The following is a 22,821-nucleotide window of genomic DNA, read 5'->3' as shown; positions in this document are numbered from 1 at the left end:
CATTCTCCCTCAATAAAGACACTTCCGAAGTTCAGCATGAGTGATTACAATTTTGACATTTGAATAGTACAACCAATGTCAGTGAAGTTCCGAGGCTTGAACAGAAGGACTTGATTCCTCAGGGTTTGTATTTTTCCTTCAAGGTATGGCATCATAAGTTTCTTTTTTAAAAAGACATCCAAACTCAGAGCCACAAATGTTAATGAAAAGGGGGGTGGGGGGTGACAAACAATGCCTTTGATTCGGTAATGTTTCCATTCCTCTCATGGGCCTCAGAAGAGTTAAGGTTTCAGGAACGAAGTTGTAATCACTAAACTATGCATACTGATGAGATTATAGCCCCAGGATTTATGAAATCTTGATAACCAGGAAATTAATTAGTTTGAACCCCCTGCTGCAAACACAACTGAAGTGACAGACATGGAAATACCCTTAAACAGCCCAACCCAGTCCGCCCAGCACTACAGGGTGCAAACCTGCATTCACTTTCAAACTGATCACACTCTTAGTAAATGGAGGCAGTGGAGTGCAAAATATTCAGATTTTCAGTTAGTTTAGAAAAACATCAGACCACTATGAAAGGCTAACACAAGCACAAAGACAACCACAATCCAGGGTACTTCTCTGGGGCGGGGGTGTGAGGGGTGGGAGGGTGGGGGGGTGGGGGGTGGGCAAAGTTCCTCTGAATTGGTTTACAGGTTCAGGTACACCAGGGGCTTTTCAAGCCATATCTCAAACATAAATAGGCAATAATTTTAAAAGCTTTGCTTCAACAAATGCAATTTCTTTTTTTTTTTAATGTTTTTTTTTTTAATAGAGGCATGCTTTTATTTTATTTTATTTATTTGTTTGTTTGTTTTGTTTATACATGCAGTGGGTACAGTCAGAAGCGCGGGAGGGTGAGAGAATTCACCAGAGCCAGAGCGGGGAGCAGAGCAGGCAGAAGGACCGAAGTACACTGCTGAGGGGAGCAGCGGGCGGCAGGAGAGGTTTGCGCGCCATGTGGGACCCTCCTCCAGTGGCAGGGGAGCAACTGGGGATTGAACCGGCACTGCAGAGGCTGCGGGCAGCTTCGCAACCCAGCGCTCAACCGCTGCTCCACCGGGGAGGCCCCAAATGCAATTTCTTATGAGTCTATTTTCCAAATCATTTCTTTTACACCTTTTAAGGTATGAAGACTTGGTGCAAATGAATTTTTAAAATTATCTCTAATTTAATAAAGCACTATTGTTATGGTCATACATGGAATACTACCAGGTCACTAATAGTAAGTTCATTTGCATTTTCTTACTTTTAGTGATCTGGTATGTATACACACTTACACTCACACCTATGCATACCTGTATACATATATACATATTCCATAAGCAAATTATAAAAAATTAACTCTCTTTGGGGAAATGGGCTTGGGTAGCATTTTATACATTTCTGTTCAATTTTACCCATCAGTATGCATTATAAAAATGACTAATAAAGAAATGACAAATGCCAAAGAAAAGGTTTCCCACTGGATCAGCTAATAGACCACCTGTGAGGACCCCAGGGTGTTTTACTGTTCAAGTGTTTATACTATTTAAAAAGCTACGAATGAAGTAACTTACATCAAACATAAAATGCAATCACTAATGTCAAGCCCAAATTAACTTTGGGGAATTAAACCCGATAGCACCCAATGGGGCTTATGGGCACAGCAATAAGGGTAGACCCCAGGGGAATGCCCTGGGTGGACTTCCCAGGCCCTAGATGAACAACTAGACATACTTGGCAGAAAGACTCTTTAAAAAGTATAAAAATGGCAGCTGGACACCAAGCAAACCATACACTCACCTCCACACGAATCCCTTTGTTGAGACAAGGCCATTCAACGCAGGCATCTGCCTCGAAGTTTTCCGCTTCTGTCTGCTGGATGCAGGCCCCAGAGCTTGCACACAATAAGCTCCCAAACTGCACTCACCTGAACCAAAGAGTTTGAGGTAAAAAGTGCCTCTGCTTGGACAGAACCAGCACCCTCATCAGCTTAGACTTTGGTTTGTTAACAATGGACTATGTTTGACAAAGTTTGAGAATGTTAGACTTATTAATGTACTAGATTGTTAATAGATAGAGCGCTGATGTGAATTTTTTTTTTTTTTTAAAGAGAATGGTATGGACTTGTGTGCTCCCAACTCACTCACTTGGAAGATCAGGTTGGCTGGTTTTCATTTGTCACAGGTCATCACCCATTTATTTGTTAGTTTGATAAACTGCAAATTAATTGACATTGTAGAAAGAAACAGTCATGTGTAGAACATTAATTTTTCTCATGACAACTGCAAGCCATTTGTTTCTGCTTCCTTTTATTCTGTATCCATCATCTTATGCTTTCTCAGCTTTAAGAAGACAACCCCACAAGCTTACTTAAAGCACAACTAGCAAGGAGGGCAGGGTATAAACTAGCACTCAGTGAGAAGGAAGCAGATCATAAATGAGATCACATTAACAGTCAGGGAATAAACAATAATGCTACACCCATAAAGCTACAAGTATAATGAAGTGCCAAACACTTCATCATCATAACTCTACCAGGAAGATTCTATTATCCTCATATGACAAATTAAGTAACTGATCTTCCCAAAGGCAATAAAACAGACAAGAAGGAGTCGGAATTCAGCCCTGCCTGGCCACTCAGGACCTGCACTTTGAGCCATGAGATTATCATCTTCTGTTCAAATTAAAACAAGATTTTATTCAAGCAGATTGGTAAAAAAGACAGCGATCAAGCATTTTAGGAAACAACTGCAAGGGTACTATTTTGGTAGAGTCGTAAATTACTGAATACAACCTAACCAGAGTTACCAATATTTAAAGTGGACCTAACTTTTAACTGGCCATTTAAATTCCAGTAACCTGTCCCACAAAAACACTCCCCAAAATGTCTGCATGCAGATGTTCAGTGCAGCACTATTTTAGAATATCAAAAAGAAAGAAAACTTCAGGAGCTACTGTTAGGGAAATGACTGAATATATTACAACATATGCAAACTTGTAAATAATGTGTAACCTTTAAAAATGGAAGTGAACCTATAGATGCAGATGTAGAAAGAATTCTCTTATCCTTGCAATTATTACATGTTTTTCATATAATGTGGTTATATGGAAAGGAATCGTCAGAGAGTAAAATGTACACTCTGGCCCCAGTTCTGTAAAAAAGAGTAATGCTGTTATTTCCCACCTCCCACTCCCCTTCTCTAACACACACACACACACACACACAACACAGAAGTAAGTTGTAAAAAAGTAATGTGTTATTGATAAGTCATACAATAAAACAGTAATTTTTAAATGCCACAAACACACAGTCACATAAAGTTGGTTTGGAGTCCGGGACTTCTCTGCAATCCACGCTACTTTAGCGTTCTTTTCCAAACAGGTGTGGTTCAAACCCAGTGAAGGCTCTATAATTTCATACATGATAACAAGTGAACAAAACTAACAATAAATAGTTCAACAACAATTGGAAAAAATACTAAGTGGTAAAATGCCATCCTTTGTCATAAAACACTATATTACTCAGACTACCTGAAGAGTGTGCTGAGATCAGTAAAAAAGTCAAACAAAATTTGTATTTCCAATGTTTAAAGTCCTTATTATATCGTCCATGAAATGATGATATATACAAATGCTCAAAGGATTAATAATGATTGAAAGTCTCCAAATGTCATCAGCTTTCATCATAAGCTGAACATATGAGACATGAAGCATTCTGTTTACTTCTCTTTTCAAAAACTACCTATGACATCTTGTCAAATGGAAGCAGCACTCAGAACAGTAGTTCCCAAACCTTGTTGTACAAGAATATCAGAAGGAAGCTTGTTAAAACTCGGGTTTCTGGGTTCCAGCCCCAGACTCTGAGCTCTCAGTGGAGAGGCTGATGAATCTGCCTCTTAAAAACAAGATCCACATCAATTCAATGAGGGGATAAAAGAACCCCAGTGAACATTCAGAATCTACTGTCCAATCCTAACTAGCTGCCACTGATTAGAAACCTGGCTCTGGGGAGCACCTTTCCCTCTCTTGTTTCCATATCTGTAAAGTCAGTTATTTCAACTGAACATTGCTGGGGGCCCTGAAGCCCATGAGATGTAAAAGAAATGTCGTTTCGGCTAAGAACTTTGTCATTACACCAAGACCGGTTTTTGCAAGTCAGTGGGTTTCAGTCTCTTTACTACCTTCTGCAAAGACTCGGTTGTTTCTGGGAACATCTGTGTAGAAGAAGAATTCTGAAACTGATATCTATGTTAGTTGGAGGGAGGGGGAGTTTCCCTTCTGAAGACAAAGAAGTTTCTAGCAATCCTGCGATATGCTGCATATAAATGGTATGTGGTAAGACCCGCTGGGTTAGGAAGCAACAGAAACATTCCATAACATTAAGCAGGCTCCAAGTCCTCCTCTAAATCTTCCATGAGAGAAGCTGGAAAATTCAATAGGTTGTTTTAACGCTGGTTGAACTTGAAGAGTATGAGCTGGATTTCCTGGAAAATTTCTTTGATGAAAGGGATACTTGCATCCGCTTGACGGTACGGACACTTCGACAGAGAAGAGCGTTCTTTGCATGATCCCTGAAGTCTTGTGAAACAAAGTAATAGACAAAGGGGTCAATGCAGCTGTTGAGAGTGGAGAGGCAGAGGGCTACGATGTATAGGGCGTAGACGTGGCTCTGGCCCTGGCTTTTAATCAAGAAATAATGCACCACGAGCAGAAGGTTACTAGGAGTGAAGCAGATCAGGTACATGGCCAGGACAGTGATGATGAGTTTAATGGCTCTCTGCCTCTTTATTTCTGAGTTTTCATCCATGGTAGAAGACTGGAGAGTTCTGATCATCAGCACATAGGTAGAGGCTGTGAGGAAGGCTGGGAACAAAAAGACTCCGATGGCCAGAGAGAGGAAGTAGTTGAACATGTCCCCTACTAATACCTCCTCGGGCAAAACATCATGACAGGTAGTTATGCCCAGGCTTGGAATGTAGATGGTCTGCTTCACAACATACAAGGGGATGGTAACCAGCAGAATCAGCAGCCATATTCCTAGGGAGACACCAATGGCAATATTTGCCTTCTTCCTGGGGTGCACCAAGGGATTCATGATGACCCAATACCTCTGCACACTCAGGCAGGTCATAAAGAGGATGGAACAGTACATGTTGCCATAGAAAAAGCCAATGAGTACCTTGCAAAGAACTTCCCCATAAATCCAGTTGTTGCCGTTTATGTGGTAGGCGATCTTCAGAGGGAACCAGATGACAGAGAGGAGGTCGGCCAAGGCCAGATTGGCCATGTAAATCACAGCAGGGTGCTTCTTCTTTGATCGGAAAAGAAAGACCCAAAGGGCCATGCCATTACTTGGCAAACCAATCGCAAATACAATTGTGTAGACAATTGGAAGAAAGACGGTGGTCAATTTTCCAGTGAGGACCAAAGTAGAAAACTCATCCACCGAAAAGACTGGTTCCATTGTACCTCCTTTCCCAGTGATGTTAGCTGAGCCATTAAATTTACCCACGAGACTTCTTCCTTTAGATTTAGTGGTTCCTATGCAGGAAAGTCAAAGCAGACAATGGTCATTACATAAATCAGTGTTTCAGGAGTAATGCTGGTTTGTTCAAATAGGAGTCTGTTAGACAAAGACAGGAGGGATACACAAAATGCTTACAGGGACTTTGTCTGGGTTGATGGGATGGATCACTGAGATTTCTATTGCTGAGTTTTGTTTCTTTTTTTTAAAGTAGAGGGTTGTGGGGTACGTGTGAAATAGAGCTGATTTCTATGAATCTCAAAAACACCTTGACAGCATTTCAATTTATTTTTCTAACCGCCCATACTCATTAGTTCCTAACTATTCTTCTAATGGCATCTATCTCACCCTGGAAGCAAGACAGGATCCAGCTTGCTATTAGTAATTCCCTTTCCTAAATTGTGACGCAGGGGGATTTCCAAGAGCATGAGGAACATTGCCTCTCCACACCTTTTAGCCTCAAGGTCACTTGACAGACGGGTATACCAAAGACAAATTTGTGTCCTGACTTTCAAGCAAGTCATGTGGCACAATATGGCATGTTTTCAAAATGTATCCGATCCCATATTATGTATTAAATTTTAGAAAACACAAGCAAAAGAATGGCATAACCAGTCTATATTCTGTTCTGACCAAGTGTTCATGAATCTGCCAAATAAAGTGGAGCACCATTTGCGGATACAAAAGGGTTTTTATTTTTTTTATTTCATGGAACAGTAGGCCTTCACCATGCAGAGAAACTGGGCAAATGTACCGTATTATGCAAGGAAGGACATTAAACTTACTCATGAATTTATCTGATACTTTTTATACTGAGTCATCACAATTTCTTCCAGCTTGCACCCACATTCATTAAGATTATTCACATCTCTTAAGGCTTCCCTATTAAGGACTAACAGTGGTTATCTTGCAAAAAGGATCAGTGTAGAGGTCATTACTTGACTTTTTACTTAGGATAGTGGGTTGAAAGGTAGACCCCAAACAGATGTCCACATCCTATTCCCTAGAATATGTGATCATTATCTTATTTAGAAAAGGGGTCTTTGTAGATATGATGAAGGCTCTTGAGATGAGAAGACCATCCTGGATTACCTACACTGACAAGTGTATTTGTAATAGAAAAACAGAGGGAGATTTGAGAGACACAGAAGAGAAAACCAAAGGGAAGCAATGTGAACATGGAGACAGAGATTAGAGTAAGGTAGAGAAACAAGCCAAAGAACACCAAGAAATGCCGACATCACAAGCTGGAAACAGCACAAAGTATGGATTCTCCCCTTGAGCCTTCAGAGGTGCCAAAACCTTGAATTCAGAGTCTGGACCCCAGAACCATGGGAGAGTAATATCCATTCCATTAAGCATCACCCTGTGGCAATTTGTTATGGCAGCCACAGGAAACTGATATCCTTAGGATAGACCTGTATCTTGTTCTTATTTCTCTTATAATTTATTTTTATTTTTTAAGATTTATTTATTTATGCATACAACAACTTTATTTTTGCATACAGGCCAGAGGTGTGGGGGTGAGAGGACTCACCAGAGACAGAGTGGGGAGCAGAACAGGCAGACTAACTGAAATACACTGCTGAGGATAGCAGCAGGCAAGTCAGGAGAGGTCTGCTGCGCCATGTGGGTAGCTCCTGGCTGGGGATTGAACTAGTGCTGCAGTGGCTGACGAGATCTTCATAGATTGCTTCCTAACCCCTTGTGCCACCAGGGAGGCCCATAATTTATTTTTAAAATAACGAATTCTTTTTCAATTAAATATTCATATAGATGACAATGTGCTTCTGATACTTGAATATAACCCACAATAAGAAATATATTATAGAAAGAAGCAGGTATATGGAGGTGTGAAGTCATACTCCCAAAATTATATAGTTACAGTGACAAATTTAAAAAATGGAAACAGGGCCTTCCCGGTGGTGCAAGGGGTTAAGCACTGCACTATTAAGCAATCCAGAACCTCTGCAACATGAATTCGATCCCCGGCTGGCCAGGGAGCAACCCACATGGCGCAGCAGACCTCTCCTGTTCGCCCGCTGCTCCCCCCAGTCTGTCTGCCTGTTCTGTTCCCCACTCTGTGTCTGGTGAATCCTCTCACCACCCTCCCCACCACGTCTCTGGACTGTACCCCAGTTCTTATATGCATAAATAAATAAATCTTTAAAAAAATAAATAAAAATGAAAATGGAAGCAGGGAGCCTCCCTGGTGGCACAAGGGGTTAAGATGCAACCTATGAAGCTATCCTATGAAGCTATCCGCAGCCACCACAGCACAAGTTCAATCCCCCGCCAGGGAGCTACCCATATGGTGCAGCAGACCTCTCCTGACTCGCCCGCTGCTCCCCTCAGCAGTGTATATCAGTAGTTTCTGCCTGCTCTGTTCCTGGCTCTGTCTTTACTGAATCTTCTCACCCACCCCCACCACCCCCTGGCCTTTATTCTGGTTCTTGTATGCATAAGTAAAAAAAGGAAACATTCTATATGGTAACCCAGTTCTAATACGTATAGCCATAGTGGGGGGAAAAATAGCTTCACAAAATAAGAACTACACTTATTAAGCAGGGTACACTCTCATATCCTCCTCCATACTATCCCTTCATCCCAATCTTCTTTTGCTTCTCCCCAAAGCACACACACATCTCCTCTCCAAAGCACACACATACACACACAAAGAACACAGATTGAAAATTAAAAAGTTTCAGGGACTCCCCAGTGGCACAGTGGTTGAGTGCTGGGCTGCGAAGTTGCCCGCAGCCTCTGCAGCACCAGTTCGATCCCTGGCCACCGGCGAGGGTCCCACATAGCAGGCAGACCTCTCCTGCCACCCGCTGCTCCCCTTAGCAGTTTCCTCCGTCTGTCTGTCTGTTCTGTTCCCTGCTCTGGCTCTGGTGAATATTCTCACCCTCCTGCACTTCTGACTGTACCCAGTGCTTGTATAAATAAATAAATAAATCTTAAAAAAAAAAAAAAGAAAATTAAAAAGTTTCAAATACCAAGTAACCCTCCCTAGGCATACTTCAGTAAATTTTTATGGTTCTTTCTGGGTACTGTTTTCCTCTGAACACTTGCCCAGCTAATAAAACCATAAGAAAGTCAAACACAGACTTCAGTAAAACATCCCCTATCAAGGTTAATTAGTAACTATAAGGCAAGAAAGGGATCTAAATTTAAAGTCCCATCTTCAGTTCATTACAGTGTTCTCTCTTATTACAAAACATTGCAAATACGGCCTCCCTGGTGGTGCAAGGGGTTAAGCATTGCACTGTGAAGCAATCCGCAGACTCTGCAGCACAAGTTTGATCCCCTGCTAGCCAGGGAGCTACCCACATGTTGCAGCAGACCTCTCCTGTCTTGCCTGCTGCTCCCCTTAGCAGTGTACTTAGGTCAGTCGGTCTGTTCTGTTCCCCACTCTGTCTCTGGTGAATCCTCTCACCCTCCACATCTCTTGCTTGTTCCCCAGCTCTTATATGCATAAATAAACAAATCTTTAAAAAAAAAACAAACATTTCAAATAGCCCATGAGTTTATCCACAGAGGACCATGTAAAATTTATAATATACTTTATAACACATTTTACAGTCATTAAAAATGGCTGCTGATATTTTCTGGTTAGTATTGATGCTTATTTATACAAGTACATAACCCTATGCTTGTACAATAAAACTTTCTATATTTATGAATATACTTTATGCATGCATTATGAAAGCATGGGAAAGTATATAGTCCAAAACGTTAGCAGTGGTTACTTTGATAACTGAGGGTGATTTAAATTTTCTCCCATTTTTACATGCTCATTTTTCCTCCACAGTGTACACCTATTTTGTTAGTATAATTAAAAAGCAACTGCACCGTGAACAGAGTTTCAGTCTCTAGAAGAAAAACCCAGAAGACTGCACCAAAGGGGACCAGGACCTGTAGGCTGAAAAAGTACTAAGCAAATTTTGACTTAAACTGAACTGCCGCCTGCCAGCTCTCCTCCAGGTCACACTGGGCAAGTCCTTCCCTTCATTCTTCATTGGCTATTTATGACGTCCTTTAGGTGATAAGACGGTGCTAGACCATGACATTGGTGATAAACAGGAGTTTTGGATTCGGGGGAGAGAGATTAAACATATTTATACAAATAATTATTAAACTGTTATGAGGGCAAAGAAAGTAGAGAGCTGGCCATCTTGATTCCCACCAAATCAATGTTTATCTGTAAACTTCAGTGGTGCTCTATTCTTAAACAGAACCAATTTAATTTCAAGTTGCAGGGAAAGCTCCATCTACCGAAAGTCTCACTGTTATTTAACTAACTCTTTAGGAAAGTTATCCTGCAAAGGAATAAAAATATGGGGGGCAGGGTGCGGAAGATGGGGAACAATATGCATTATTAAATATGCATTATTAAATAATTCTGGTTAAGAGGTGATTTTTTTTGTATTTCATTCAAGTTCACCTTGTATTCTGGAATCTTTTAGCCCCAGTCCCTCACTTTGTAAGCAAGTCAAATACCCACGATAAGCTTCCCATAGGAACTATCTGAACAGAACAATAAACATGTTGGGTCATCTACACTTACATTTTTTTAAAAATGTATGCAGATACTAAGTTTTGCTCCTGAATTTTACATTTCCAACTTAAAAGACAAAAGCAAATGGAGAAGTGTTCTTTACAGTTTCAAACTTCCCGTATATAAATGCCTTTACTCTGAGCTGAGCAATAAAATGCATAGCAGTTTTCAAGTACATCCCATTCTACCCAATTCCAGAGGGAAAAGAATCACATTTTCAGTCGAATTCAAATTCAGTGATCTGAGCTTTTACAATGTCTTTATGAAGAGGGTAAAGTGAAGCACTGCCATTTACAGCAGGTCTGGCAAATTTCTCAGGGAAATTAAAACCTTCCTTTTAAGGGTACCCTGACTGCCCCCAACAGCGGGGCTTTCATTAGCATCACAGCGGTCCAATCTCAGGCCAAACACACACTAAGTCCGCACAGGCCTGCTCGAGCTACGTACACCCCCGGGGGGACTAGTTCGAGCACACCCTAAAGAGCGCACCCTCAGACCTGGCGCAATTGGCGCGAGGGCACCCCGCGCAGTTTCGTAGCGGAGCAGGCAGCCTCCCGCCTGCGCACCTGAGCGGCCGCTCCGTGTAGCGCAGAAATAAATGGACCCGGAAACCCAGGGCCGAAAGGCCTCCCGGCGGAATTTAACACAGGTTATATTCCAGTTTTAAAGAGGGTCCAGTCTTAAATCGGTGTGACGCCCAACTAGAAGCTGAGCGATGCTACCTGGAGAACCCAGTGAGGTTAGGGGCTCGCTGGCATACCTCGGCCATCCATTTTACAGAGGCGCTCGGGGTCCCAGGTGGGTCTCGAAAACTGTAGGCTCATCCCAAAGAGGGAGCGCCAAAGGTGGATGGAGTTGCAAAAAGCGAGATAGAAGGTTCCCCGGCCGCGGGCTCCCAGAGTTATGCACGCGCCAACTTCAGGGGTCCCGTGGGACCAGCCGGGAGGAAGCCTCCAGGATGTGCGAAAAGCTTCTTAGTGGTTGCAGAGAAACCAACCCTGGGGGAGTGGAGGCTGTACCCCTCTGGGTAACCTTTAGAGGGGATCACTTCTTTTCCTTCCCTTCCCCTCCACCAACTTCAGAATTTCGGGTTGTCCCAGCTGAAGCCATAAAAGCCAAGGCCGAGAAGGATGCGGGCTTCTGGGACATGGTGGCGGAGCGGGCCGCCCCAACAAAACACCTTTAGCGCACCTTTCGCACACCTGCCGCGTTCCCAACACCTGTCCACGGTGCCGGGAACCCCGCGCCTGAGAGGTAGGGACTCTCCTTGGTCAAGTTTCTCACCTGGGACCGCGTCTTTGCCAGAGGCGGAGGCCACCAACAGGATGGCGCCCCCCAGCACCCACGCCGCGCCCGCGCCTCGCATGGTTGCAGCTGTCCCGACGCCAGCAGGCGGAGGTCGCGGGCACCGATTCAGCGCCAACTCGCAGCGCAGTTCGGGGAGAAAGCCACCCTCCCGCTTGCACCTAAGTCTCCCACTTGCAGTCTCTGCCGGTGACTCCCCGGAGACCGGTAAGTTTCAGCGAAACCCGATCCTCTGCGCGCACCTACGCGAGGCCACGCCCGGGGCTGAGCCGCACGGCCCGCCCCTTCGGAAGCCTGGCGCCGGGGCGGGGTCCCCCAGCCCTCAGGCCCAGCCCCGTGCCCCTCCCTCCTCACCACTCCCTCCCCACGTTGGAGGTACCCCGGGGCGACCTGGATTGCCCGAGGGCGGTGCAGTGGGGTACTGGAATGCAGGTAGAAGGAAAGCTCTGACTATGGTTCCTACTGATTTGGGCCACGCCTAAAATTACCTTTAATTTAACTTATAGGTTGCCCTCCCGCCCTCCCTTTTCCTAAATGGTAAAAAGCCAACACAAGCTTTCTCTGTGTAGCAAGCACTGAGGAATAAGGCGTGTTTCTAAGCAGCAGAGGGGAGGGAAGGCTGTGGACAGCAACGAAAGCAGTGGGGAAGGAGAAGAGGTCCTGGCTGAAGGGTGAGGGGTCTAGGATTTGGTTCTAGCTCTGCTGTTAACCAGCTATGATATGAATAAACCTCTTCATCTCCCTTTTAGGCTCATTTTCTCCTCCGTGAGGTGGAGCCTGAGAGAATATTTAGAACAACTATTTTAAGTGCCAAGTGTATTGTATTATCTTCTTTAAAATACCACTACACCTTGCACTGTAAGTATGATTATTATTCCCATTTTACAAACGAGGAAGTGGAGCTTAAAAAGATTGGCTAGATTGCTCACGGTTACATAATGTATAGACACAGTTTGTAAGTGCCCGTCGCATTTAAACTCGAGTCTCACTGCTGTGTTCTATTAATCACTGCACTATATCTGCTTACACCAGGGTCACTTCTGCACTGGGACTCACAGTCCAAAGAAATACAAGAGATAGAGAGGGTGACGAGGGGTGTGTGAACCTGGGGATGGCCTTTATCACATTAGTAATGTAATACTGTTAACTTGCTTTAATGGTGAAATAAAACAAATTTGACTGTTTAACATTTTAACTGCTGGGTAGTGGAGGAGCAGAAAAGAAAAACATGAGTGTTGTCTTCAGATATTTTAAGGATTCACATGTAGAAGAGCACTAGACATGTTCTGAGTAGTTGCAGAGAGCAGAAATAGCTGGAAGCCACAGTGCGAGGCTGATTTTGGCCCAATGCATGTGGTAGGAGATATCTGATTTGGCCAGCTTTTCCAAGTCCTGAGAGCTGCCTGTTGAGGTGGAAAGTCACCTCACTGCAGGGCTTGCTGTAAAGGACACGACATCTGTCCAGCATATTGAGGGGGAATTCTGTCAGGCTCATGAGCCAGACTGGGTGAGTCTGGATTGCCTTTTAAGGGGCTTGTACCCTGAGAGTCCATGACTCTCCCTAGAAGACCACAGTTTGGCAAGTCAGTTGCCAGTGACCATCATTAATTTTTGAAAAAGCCTAAACCAAAGGGCCACAATCTTAGTTGAGTTTTAAGATGGAGCTTGCATCTGATAAAGGCCCTGTGTCCTGTGTATGACCTCTTACTGAACCCACGGTGGGGCCAATTAACAGAATTAATGTGGGTTCCAGACAAAAGTGTACAAAATATTACGTAAGCTAGTTGTTTCAGCCATATCCCCAGTAAGACACTTCCCCAAAGTTAAAGAAGTAGATAGTTAGCACTCTGCCTTTTTGCCCTGACAGAGGAATCACAAGAGCTGGGAAATAAATGGTTGAAAAAAAAGAGAAGCCAATGGTCCTAAACATGCCATGAGACTGGAATAATTGCTCCCTGAATAACAGGAATGGGCTGCCGCCAGCGCGCACACACACAAGAATGGCCAGGGAAGGAGACAATTGGCCGGGGAAGGAGACAGTTCTTTTTAATGGCTGCCTTTCAAGAACCCCATCTCTTAGGAAACTCATTGCTGTTTCAAGAGAGTTCTTTTTTCTTTTTTTTTTTTTTCCCAAGTGAGTTCTTTTGGGAATATGGTAGGAGCTCAGCCTTCAAAAGCACATAACCCTGCTTTCAAATCCTAGTTTTTCTAATTACCATCTGTGTAACCTTGGAGGAAAGTACTTAACCCTCTCTAAGCCATAGATTCCTCATCTATAAAATGGAATTGATAACTGTAAAGATGACTGAGGATAAAATCAATTGCGACTCTGTTTGATACATTTTAGATGCTCAACAAATATTTCTTTTTGTTTCCTTCCTTTTTCCTCGGGAGTCTTCTTTACCACCTGTTCTCCCACTCACCCCACACAGCAGCACTCAGGGTGCTGTTTCCCAGGGCCACAGGCCTCACGATGTCCTCTCTTCCTGTCAGAAAAAGGTAACTTGAAGTAGCACAGGGGCCTTCCTCCCTGTGCAGGGGGCAGCTGTCCTGAGGAGATCGGTTCACTCCTAAGGGTCCCTCACTAGGGGAGATAATCCCTGAGATACCCTTCAGTCTTTCCAAGCCTCCATGTTGCCATCTGTAATTTGTTATTGTTACTTTTATAATCTGGGGATGATCACAGTGCGTTTGTTGAAAGGTGGTGATGAGGGTTCAGTTTGCTAAAGGCCTGTAAGCTGCTCAAGAAAAGGTAGCTAATACAAAATGGCTGCCCCGAAGGGACTCTTCCTCTGTCAGGGAACAATGCATCTAAGTCCACCTGTTTTCAATTTAAATTTTCACTGGTATTTCATCAAAATTTCCAAGAAAGCAATTACTAGGAAAAAAATTATTAATTATCTCAAGAATACGGTTTCTCCCAGCAGCCTGTATAAATGAACGACATTCTTTAAGTCATCTTGCAGATATTTTCTAGTAACTTTGGGAAAACAGAATTTGTTTTTTTTTTTAGACTCCTTTGCCCTGGAGGGCTTAGGGTGTTGATGGCTCTGTGGAACTGCTCAGAGAATAACCATGTGCAATTTCAGACAACCTGGCTTCTGCAGATTGGGAACTATGCAGTTTCCCACCCTCTACAATTCTAAGGAAACTGGATAGAACAGACCCAAAAGAAAAGTGATATCATCAATTCTACAATCACTTATCACACTCATCAAACTGCCTGAAGAAATGAGGTCATCATCCTGCACTCTTGGGACTCAGACGGATACATATAGAGGAACAGCTATATTCACTCACTTCCTGGCTCATCGAACTAGCATTCTGAACAAGATTAGCAGTGACCTCCACATGGTAAATTCTTTGGGTACTTCTCAGTTTTCATGTTCCTCAATATGACTATGGAATTTGACACAACTGCTCTTTCTCACCTTGAAAACTGTGTTCACCTGGCCTCCAGAATCACTCTTTGTTGATTCTCCTACCTCACTGCAGCTGTGAATGGGCTGGTTCTCACCCACCTTCCCAAATTCCACAATCTGGAATGTCCCTGGGTTGGTCTCTGGACTTTTTTTTCTTTTCAATATACACTCATTTCCTTTGAAGAGCTAACCCTGTGGTTTGAAATACCATCTATATGATGACCACTCCCAAATTTGTATTTCAAGCCCATTTATCTCCATTCCAGACACATAGCACATTCATGCAGCTACTCCATGTTTCCCTTGGCTGTAAGTCCCACAACTAATTTCCTGGTCCACCCCACCCTATCACGGCCTTCTCATCTCCTTAAATTGCCGCTCCATCCTTCTAGTTGTTCAGATCAAAAATCCTGGAGTTGCATTCTGGGCTCAGACCTAGTTTGTGGCAACATGGCTATGTTCCAAGAAGTTCAGGTTTGTTGGTAAATATGGGGGACCCATTTAGTGCCTCCCTTGGGAAATGGTGAAGAAAGTTGAAATCAGCCAACATGCCAAGTACACTTGCTCCTTCCGTGGCAAAACCAGGTTGAAGAGACCAGTTGTGGGGATCTAGTAGTATGGTTCCTTCATCAAAGTGGTGAAGATTTGGACAGCTACATATATATATATATAATGTAATGTGAGCCGCTGGAATGGGGGCCTACACCACCATTTCTGCTATCACAATGAAGTTTGCCATCAGAAGACAGAAGGAACTAAAAGATCAGTAGAAGCTGTCCCAATTGAAACACCACTAGCCTATAATAAGTGGGTTCAGTTATATAAGAGAAAAATGTTTGGAGTCATCGGTGACTTCTTTCTCACATTCCACATCTAGTTCATCTGCAAAACTGATCCGAAATGCTACCCTGGTACAAGTTATTGTTATCTTTTGTCTAGATTATTACCATAGCCTTGTGGCTTGTCTCCTCTGTTTTGCTGTTAAGCCCCTACAGAGTTTTCTCTCAACATAGTAGCCAAAGGGAACCAGTTAAATTACATCAGATAGCTTCCTTACTTAAAATACTAAGATAGCTCTCCACTTCCCTCTGAGTACAAACCAAAGTGTTTCAAAGGTTTATACATCCTGGCTTGTTCCTTAACACATGCACGCGCGCGTGTCTACACACACACACACCCCCCTCACCTTCTTTGAATTAATTTCAACTCCCTTCACTCATTTTACTCCAGCTCCATTCCTCTGCACTCACTAGACTTTGCCTAGGATGCTTTTCCCTCAAATACTGGGACAGCTTCAGCCCTCACTTACTTTCAGGCATTTGCTAAAATGCTATCTTCTCAGTAGGAAAATATCTTATTTAAAATTATATTCCCGGGCCTCCCTGGTGGCACAGGGGGTTAAGATGCAGCACTGTGAAGCTATCCACAGCCACTGCAGCACAAGTTCGATCCCCGGCCAGGGAGGTGACCCACATGGCGCAGCAGATCTCTCCTGTCTCGCCCGCTGCTCCCCTCAGCAGTGTATTTCAGTTGATCTGTCTGTTTTGCTCCCACTCTGTGGTGAATCCTCTCACCTGCCCCCAGCACCTCTGGCCTGCACCCCAGCTCTTGAATGCATAAATAAATAAATCTTAAAAAAAAAAATTATACTCCCACCCTATACTGTCCTCCCCGCTCCCTACTTTATTTTCCTCTATGGCATGTGTCATCATATTGATATTCTACATGTTTTAATTATCTAGTTTCCTTAATGTATGTGAGCTCCATGAGTACAGTTGTTTTCTTTTAGTTTGCAACAGTTTTAAAATTATGATTTATGAAGTAATACCATCTAGAGTTGGTAACTGCCTCTTACACACTCATCTCTCTCATGGCAATTATGATGTGAGTCCTGGCTAAAATCACTTCTCTTAAAATACAGGAAAGCAAATGTTTGAAACACTGCAAAAGTCAACCTTTAAAATGGAATGGAAAGGACAGGAAAATTTAGTGTTTTATCTATTTCTGTCTTCCTAATGCTAGAACACTGCCTAGCCTATGGAAAAGGTAAATTTTTATACATTATATATCTACTATATCTCACCTACTAGAAGCTAGGATTGCAAAGATCAGTATCTCTGCCTCCATTGAGTAGAACATCAAAAGTGAAGAGATTCCTAAGTCAAGCCCTGGGGTGGTAGGTAATGAGAACTCTCTGAAGAACTTTGAATACACAGAGAAGGAATGACTCCTGCCTGGGGCATCAGAAAATGGTTTCCACAGGAAGGATCTCCTAAGAGGGCCCTGAAGAATAATAGGGTGATTTTTTAAGTTAAGGCTAACTGCTGCAAGAGATAGTATCAGCTTTTAGTGGTTCAGTGAAGTAGATTTTTACTCACTTACAGCCAAATCCAAGGCTAAGTTTGGTGGCAGGCTCTCCTCCAAGTATGTATAAAAGAGCCAGGCTTCTGACATATGGGGTCCTGCCATCTTCAACTCATGGCTTCCAAGATCACAACAGAAGGAAGAGAGTGTGAAGGATTGTACTTACCCTTCACAGGGCCCAAAGGCCTAGTGCGAAAGTGGTGTACAGTCATTTCTATGTTGACCCATCCACATGGCCACAGCTCACTTCAGGGAGGCTCTGTGTCCAGAAGGAAGAGGAAACACAGTGATGACACAATGAGGTAGGAAGAGTACAAAAGTGTGTTCTGTCTGCGGAATAGTGTAGTGGGAAGCCAGAGCACCCACTGTGAAGGGAAGTGGCTAGAGATCAAGCTAGAAAGGTCGGCAGGACTCGCCTACAAGGGCATGTGTTTATATGAAGAGAACTTAGACTTTAGTACTAAGGGAGGGAGTTAAAGATTGAGTCATCCATTCTCAAACCTATCTTTACCTCACTGAGATTGCAGGTGGCCTTTCTGGAACTGAAGGAAGATACTAAATCAGGTAGAGGCTATATATGGAAGAGATAGGGGGAAGAAAATGGGAGAAGAGGGATTCATTCCTTCCATAGCTGTAGCCTTGAGTGAACTTCTCAGCCCTACTAATGTACCTTTCCATCTTTTTAAGCAACGTGTGGCATAACGACTATTCCCCATACCCCATCATGTGCTTCTTTGGTGAAGGAATCTCTGTCACAGATGCCATCCCCTGACTCTTTACATGGGGCACCAGTTCACTCACACACATTGTCCCCTCTCAGAAAGATGGTACCTTACCTACATTTCCCATGATGTCACAACTAACTCTGTCTACACTCCTCTCACTGAACAGCACCCAACCATACCAGTTTGTAAGTCTTCATAACTCTTTCCTTTAAAATATTTCCCCATTTTGTTTGAATGACAAAAAATATTAAATCTTACAATTTTTTTAATGAGAAAGAAGCCCAAGAACCCTAACCTAAATAGTAATTGTTTGCTAATACCTGAAATTATTATCATTTGAAAGTATTTCTTTGGGTCCAGAAAGGCTCAGTGTAATATCATCCCATTTTTTCAGCTTGGCCAGACCCCTGCCCTCCAGCTATAGACTAAGAGAAGCTGGAGGTGTGAGACAGCTCTCAGGGGCTCCATTTTCTTACAACAAATGACTTCTGAGGCCTCCTCCAGTTCCAGTGATATTTATAAGTGGGAGTTAACTAACACTTCAGAGAGGTGAGTTAAAAGTGTGGGGAGCAAGGCCTTCTGGGAGATTCCTTCACTGGGGTTGGGATGCTGGGGTTACTGTGGGAAAGGAGGGTGGTGTCAAAGACTGACTTTGCTACCCTGAGCCTCAGTCAGGAGGGGGTCACAGCTGGTAGTCTAACCACAGGGGTGACAACCTCCTGCCCAAATTTAACAAGGCCTAATTGGTGACTTTTCTTAGAAAATCAGTCATAACATCCTCTTTAAATAAGGGGAAGGGAAGGTAGTTTCCTCCCAGAATAGACTTATTTTTCAATCTGGGAGCTCGTGGACTAGCTGTCTTCTCTGCTCTGCTTCTAGTCTAGACCACAAGCTCTACCGTCCATTCGCAGTGGTTCCTAAGAGGCTCATTCTTAGAGTCTTATCTAAACAAGAAATGTTTCTCCTTTCATGTTACAGATGAAATACATGCATATTAAGTTTATTATAAAAAAAATAGGAAGAGAGGGAGGACATAGAAATTACTACTCTTAACAGTTTGATATATCACTTCCTAGTTAGAGTTACCTTTTTAAAATTCCTCTTAAGATTACGTTGTTGCACACCCACTTGTTAATTTAGTTAATAGTGAACATTTCTCCAAATTTTAAAATATTCTTCCATAGCACCATTCTAAATTATTGTATACTATTTCATCTTCTTGTAGATCTTTGTTTAATCTGTTGTGGAATATCCAGATTATTTTGGGATTTTGTCATTTTGTTTTAGACAACATAAACATGTCCTGATACATACATTTCTTTCTGTAGTCTCAGATTATTTCTTTATGAAATTATATTTTTACAGATGGGCTGATTTGCTATATTAAACATTTTATTAATTTTATAAGCTTTTAATGATTTGTAATGCTGCGGTCACTAACTACAATGAGAAATCATATTATAGCTGATTATAAACATACTGTTTTGACACATAATCCCATAATCACCAATCAGCAAAATTTCCCTTTGCAACCCAGCAGGATCAGACTATGGCCCTGAAGATGTGATAGACTATGTGGGTGAGAGGGAGAGAGCTCAGAGCTACTTCCTAACAGTCCAGGAACTATACAGAGCAACTCTGGGTGCATAAGGCTGATGCAGCTACAAAAATTACTCAGAGAAGTCTGAGGAGGAACTGAGACCAATGTGTGCTTTCAATCATGGGTCATGAAAGCTACTTATAGTTAGTGCCAGGAGACAAGACCCACCCAGAGAGAAGAGATAGCAGTGGCCAGTTTCTAGTGGTGTAAGGACAGCTGGTAGTGTTAGGGGGAAAAGTAGGAACAAGGACTTGGAGGAAGAGGGGGTCTGGGAAATCTCCCGAGAGAAGGGTAAGGCAATAATTCCTAACCGCACCAGGCAGCAGAAACTTCTTTGTTCCTGCATCTGTAAGCTCCTCATTAGCATTTGAAGGAAGTGCCTGGGGAACACCCACAGAGCCTGTAGGGCCCTGCAAAAACACCCTGGGCTGAGTAAGGGGACAGTGAACATAATTGCTCTGAGTCAGCCTGATTTACCAAATTCAGGACTACTGAAACTAGTGAACTCTAAGAAAGGAATAAGTTTGTTTCAATCCCAGCGAAAGTCAAAATTTATCCTACTTACAAAATTTCAAAAGTACTCAGCTATTTTGTCATTGGTCCAATATAGAAAGCAAAGTAGTTTAGAAAAGAAAAAAAAATTATTGTAGTAGGAATAGGGAACACTGTATCTCGTGAATTATGGACTAATGTTGTCTTTTTGTTAGAAATAGCATGTTTAAGAAACAGATGCCAAACTCACAACCTTATACTGGAGGTTTTCCTTGTAATATTAAATGCTCCTGTTGCTGGAAACATCACTGAACTTTTTGCAAGCTAATTAGAAATTAGGATTTATTTCTTAGTGGGGAAAATCAGACAATTTTTGACTTTGGAACCAAAGGATGACAAATAGGTGTATACAGGAATACAGGTTTTAGTTTTCTAAGAATCACAACTAGGCTCTGCGTCTGAAGTTATCCAGTCTACCCCCTCTGAGAGGGACAAAGGTGTCGTTGAACAGTATGGAATCCAAAGCACTAAGCATCACTGCTGAGTCCTGCCAGCTCGACTGCCCAGTTACACACACCCGCCATTCAGCCAGTTATTCTGAAAGGGAACTCACTTTAGAAATGCAAATGACTCACCCAGGAATGAGGGATTTAGCATCAGATTAGCAAACAGCTTTGAGGACCATTTGGAAGCCTGCTGTATTATGCTGGGAATACCTCCAGGGGTTGCTTTTGGAGCCAAAAGAGATCTGGACCAGAAACAGATTTGGTAAGGTACTTCAGAAACATTCCCTTTTACTCAACATGAAAGCGTTGAGTTTTGATGACTCAGCCAGGGAGAGCCACGATTTGGCAAGGACTCTGTTCCACTGGTTGAAGTAGTCTGGTTGAAGGGGCCTTCCTGCTGGCGCAAGGGGTTAAGACACAGCACTATGAAGCTATCCGCAGCCACTGCAGCATGAGTTTGATCCTCAGCCAGGGAGCTACCCACATGGCATAGCAGACCTCTCCTATCTCGCCCACTGCTCCCCTCAGCAGTGTGTTTCAGTCAATCTGCCTGTTCTGTTCCCCACTCTGTCTCTGGTGAATCCTCTCACCCTCCACACCTCTGGCCTGCACTCCTGTTCTTGTATGCATAAATAAATAAATCTTTTTTTAAAAAAAGAAGAAGTAGATATAGTCTTGGTCTAGAGCTGCTTCTAAAAATCTGATTTCTAATCTCTCTCTCTCCCCCTCTCATCCCACACCAGTCGCCTTGTCTGGGCCCCCTTGGATGTGGGTCTCTGCTGGAGTAAGTTTAGCCAAGGACCCTATGGGCTACAGAGGCCAAAGACAAAATAATACCTGGGGGATCAAAGTAAAAGCATCAAAGAACTGGCTGGACCCAGGGAGGGTAAAGGAGCCCCCAAAGGAGGGGCTGTGAAGAGGAGTGTAGGAAGAGAAGCCTAAGATTCAAGGAACCACAGAAGTGCCCAAGAGAAAACTGTGTACTGCTCAGTGTCCATCAGGCTCCCACAAAGCTATGCTGACTTGTCAGATGCTAAAATCCTCCTTCCATTAATCATTTTCATTTCCAAAGGGATTTTTATTTTGGAATGACTAAACTAGACAAAATAATTGGGAGGCAGTATGACCTTGCCGTTCAAAAGCCAGAACTCCTGGGCAAAACTGCTTTGGTTTAAATCCTGACTTCTCCACTTGAAACCTACATGAATGTAATAAAGACCATTTGTCCCAAACCAACAGCCAATATAATACTCAATGGTGAAAAAAACTGCCAACTTCTCCCTTAAGATCAGGAACAAGACAAGCATGCCCATTGTCACCACTTCTGTTTAACTTAATATTAGAGGTTTGACCAGAGCTATCAGACAAAAAGAGGAAGTAAAGGAAATCTAAGCTGGAAAATAAGAAGTGAAATTATCACTATTTGCAGGTGATATGCTATTAAATATAGACAATCCTAAAGACTCCCTCAAAAAGTTATCACAAACAATAGATGAATACAGCAAAATGACAGGCCATAAAGACAACTGAAGAAAAATCCATACCTGACTATATACAATGAACAAGAAAGAAGCAAAAGAAATTAAGAAAATATCTCCATTTATAATTGCTTCAAAAAGGATTTAATACCCCAGAATTAACCTTACTAAGGAGGTAAAGGACGTGTACAATGAGGACTACAAGTTGTTCCTGAAGGACTTAGATAGGGACATACAGAAATGGAAGGATATTCTGTGCTCATGGATGGGGAGAATCAGTAGAATCAAAATGACTATCCTGCCTAGAATGATATATAAATTGGTACAATCCCCATCAAAATACCAGCAATACTTTTCAAAGAAACTGAGCAAAAAATATTGAGTTGCTACAAAAGGCCTTGAATTGCAAAAGCACTCATAGGAAAAAAGGAGAGGAACAGAGGTATCAAGTCACCTCAATTCAAGCTGTACTCTAAAGCAACAGTATTGAAAGCAATATGGTACTGACACAAAAATAGATAAAAGGCTCGATGGAACAGAATGGAAAGTCCCAAAATAAATCCATGTACCTATTAGTAACTAATCCATGTTAATTATAAAGCTATGACTATATAAGGTGGAAAGGGACAGTCTCTAATAGTGCTGGAAAAATTGGAAAGTCACACATAAAAGAATGAACTTGGATTGGCTTCACTCATAGGAGGGATATAGGGAAAACAAATAAACAAAGAGTCAAAAAAAAAAAAAAGACAAAACTTGCAGGCCAGCTATAGATCTGAGGCAAACAGCAGGGGAGGGTGAGGGAGCAAGGTGGAAA

General features: G+C 42.7%; 1 protein-coding gene and 1 long non-coding RNA gene across 5 annotated transcripts in view; one reads left to right on the top strand and one right to left on the bottom strand.

The window, feature by feature from the left end:
• Positions 1–2,981: 2,981 nt before the first annotated feature.
• Positions 2,982–17,989, bottom strand: F2RL1 (F2R like trypsin receptor 1). 4 transcript variants are annotated; one of them, XM_037529277.2, is made up of 3 exons: positions 17,874–17,989; positions 17,370–17,462; positions 2,982–5,568 (listed from the first exon to the last, which is right to left on the bottom strand). In XM_037529277.2, the coding sequence occupies exons 2-3, from the start codon at positions 17,413–17,415 to the stop codon at positions 4,460–4,462; spliced, it is 1,155 nt and encodes a 384-aa protein (XP_037385174.1). In that variant the 5' UTR covers positions 17,416–17,462; positions 17,874–17,989; the 3' UTR covers positions 2,982–4,459. The 4 variants fall into 4 exon arrangements, with proteins under 4 accessions (XP_037385174.1, XP_037385175.1, XP_037385176.1 ...); XM_037529278.2 differs by having other exon boundaries at positions 17,922–17,989; XM_037529279.2 differs by lacking the exons at positions 17,370–17,462; positions 17,874–17,989 and adding an exon at positions 17,222–17,246.
• Positions 17,990–18,075: 86 nt separating this feature from the next.
• LOC129144694 (uncharacterized) overlaps positions 18,076–22,821 on the top strand; it is a 46,839-nt gene continuing 42,093 nt past the window's right edge. Inside the window, exons 1-2 of the long non-coding RNA XR_008549115.1 lie at positions 18,076–18,113; positions 18,323–18,477. This is a non-coding gene — a long non-coding RNA (uncharacterized LOC129144694). The remainder of the gene's footprint in view (positions 18,114–18,322; positions 18,478–22,821) is intronic.

The sequence above is a fragment of the Talpa occidentalis genome, unplaced genomic scaffold, assembly GCF_014898055.3.
Source record: "Talpa occidentalis isolate TD23 unplaced genomic scaffold, MPIMG_talOcc4v2.1 talOcc4.6, whole genome shotgun sequence".
Taxonomy (NCBI): domain Eukaryota; kingdom Metazoa; phylum Chordata; class Mammalia; order Eulipotyphla; family Talpidae; genus Talpa; species Talpa occidentalis.
The sequence above is the reverse complement of the archived record's forward strand: the minus strand, read 5'-3'. Positions and strand labels throughout refer to the sequence as shown.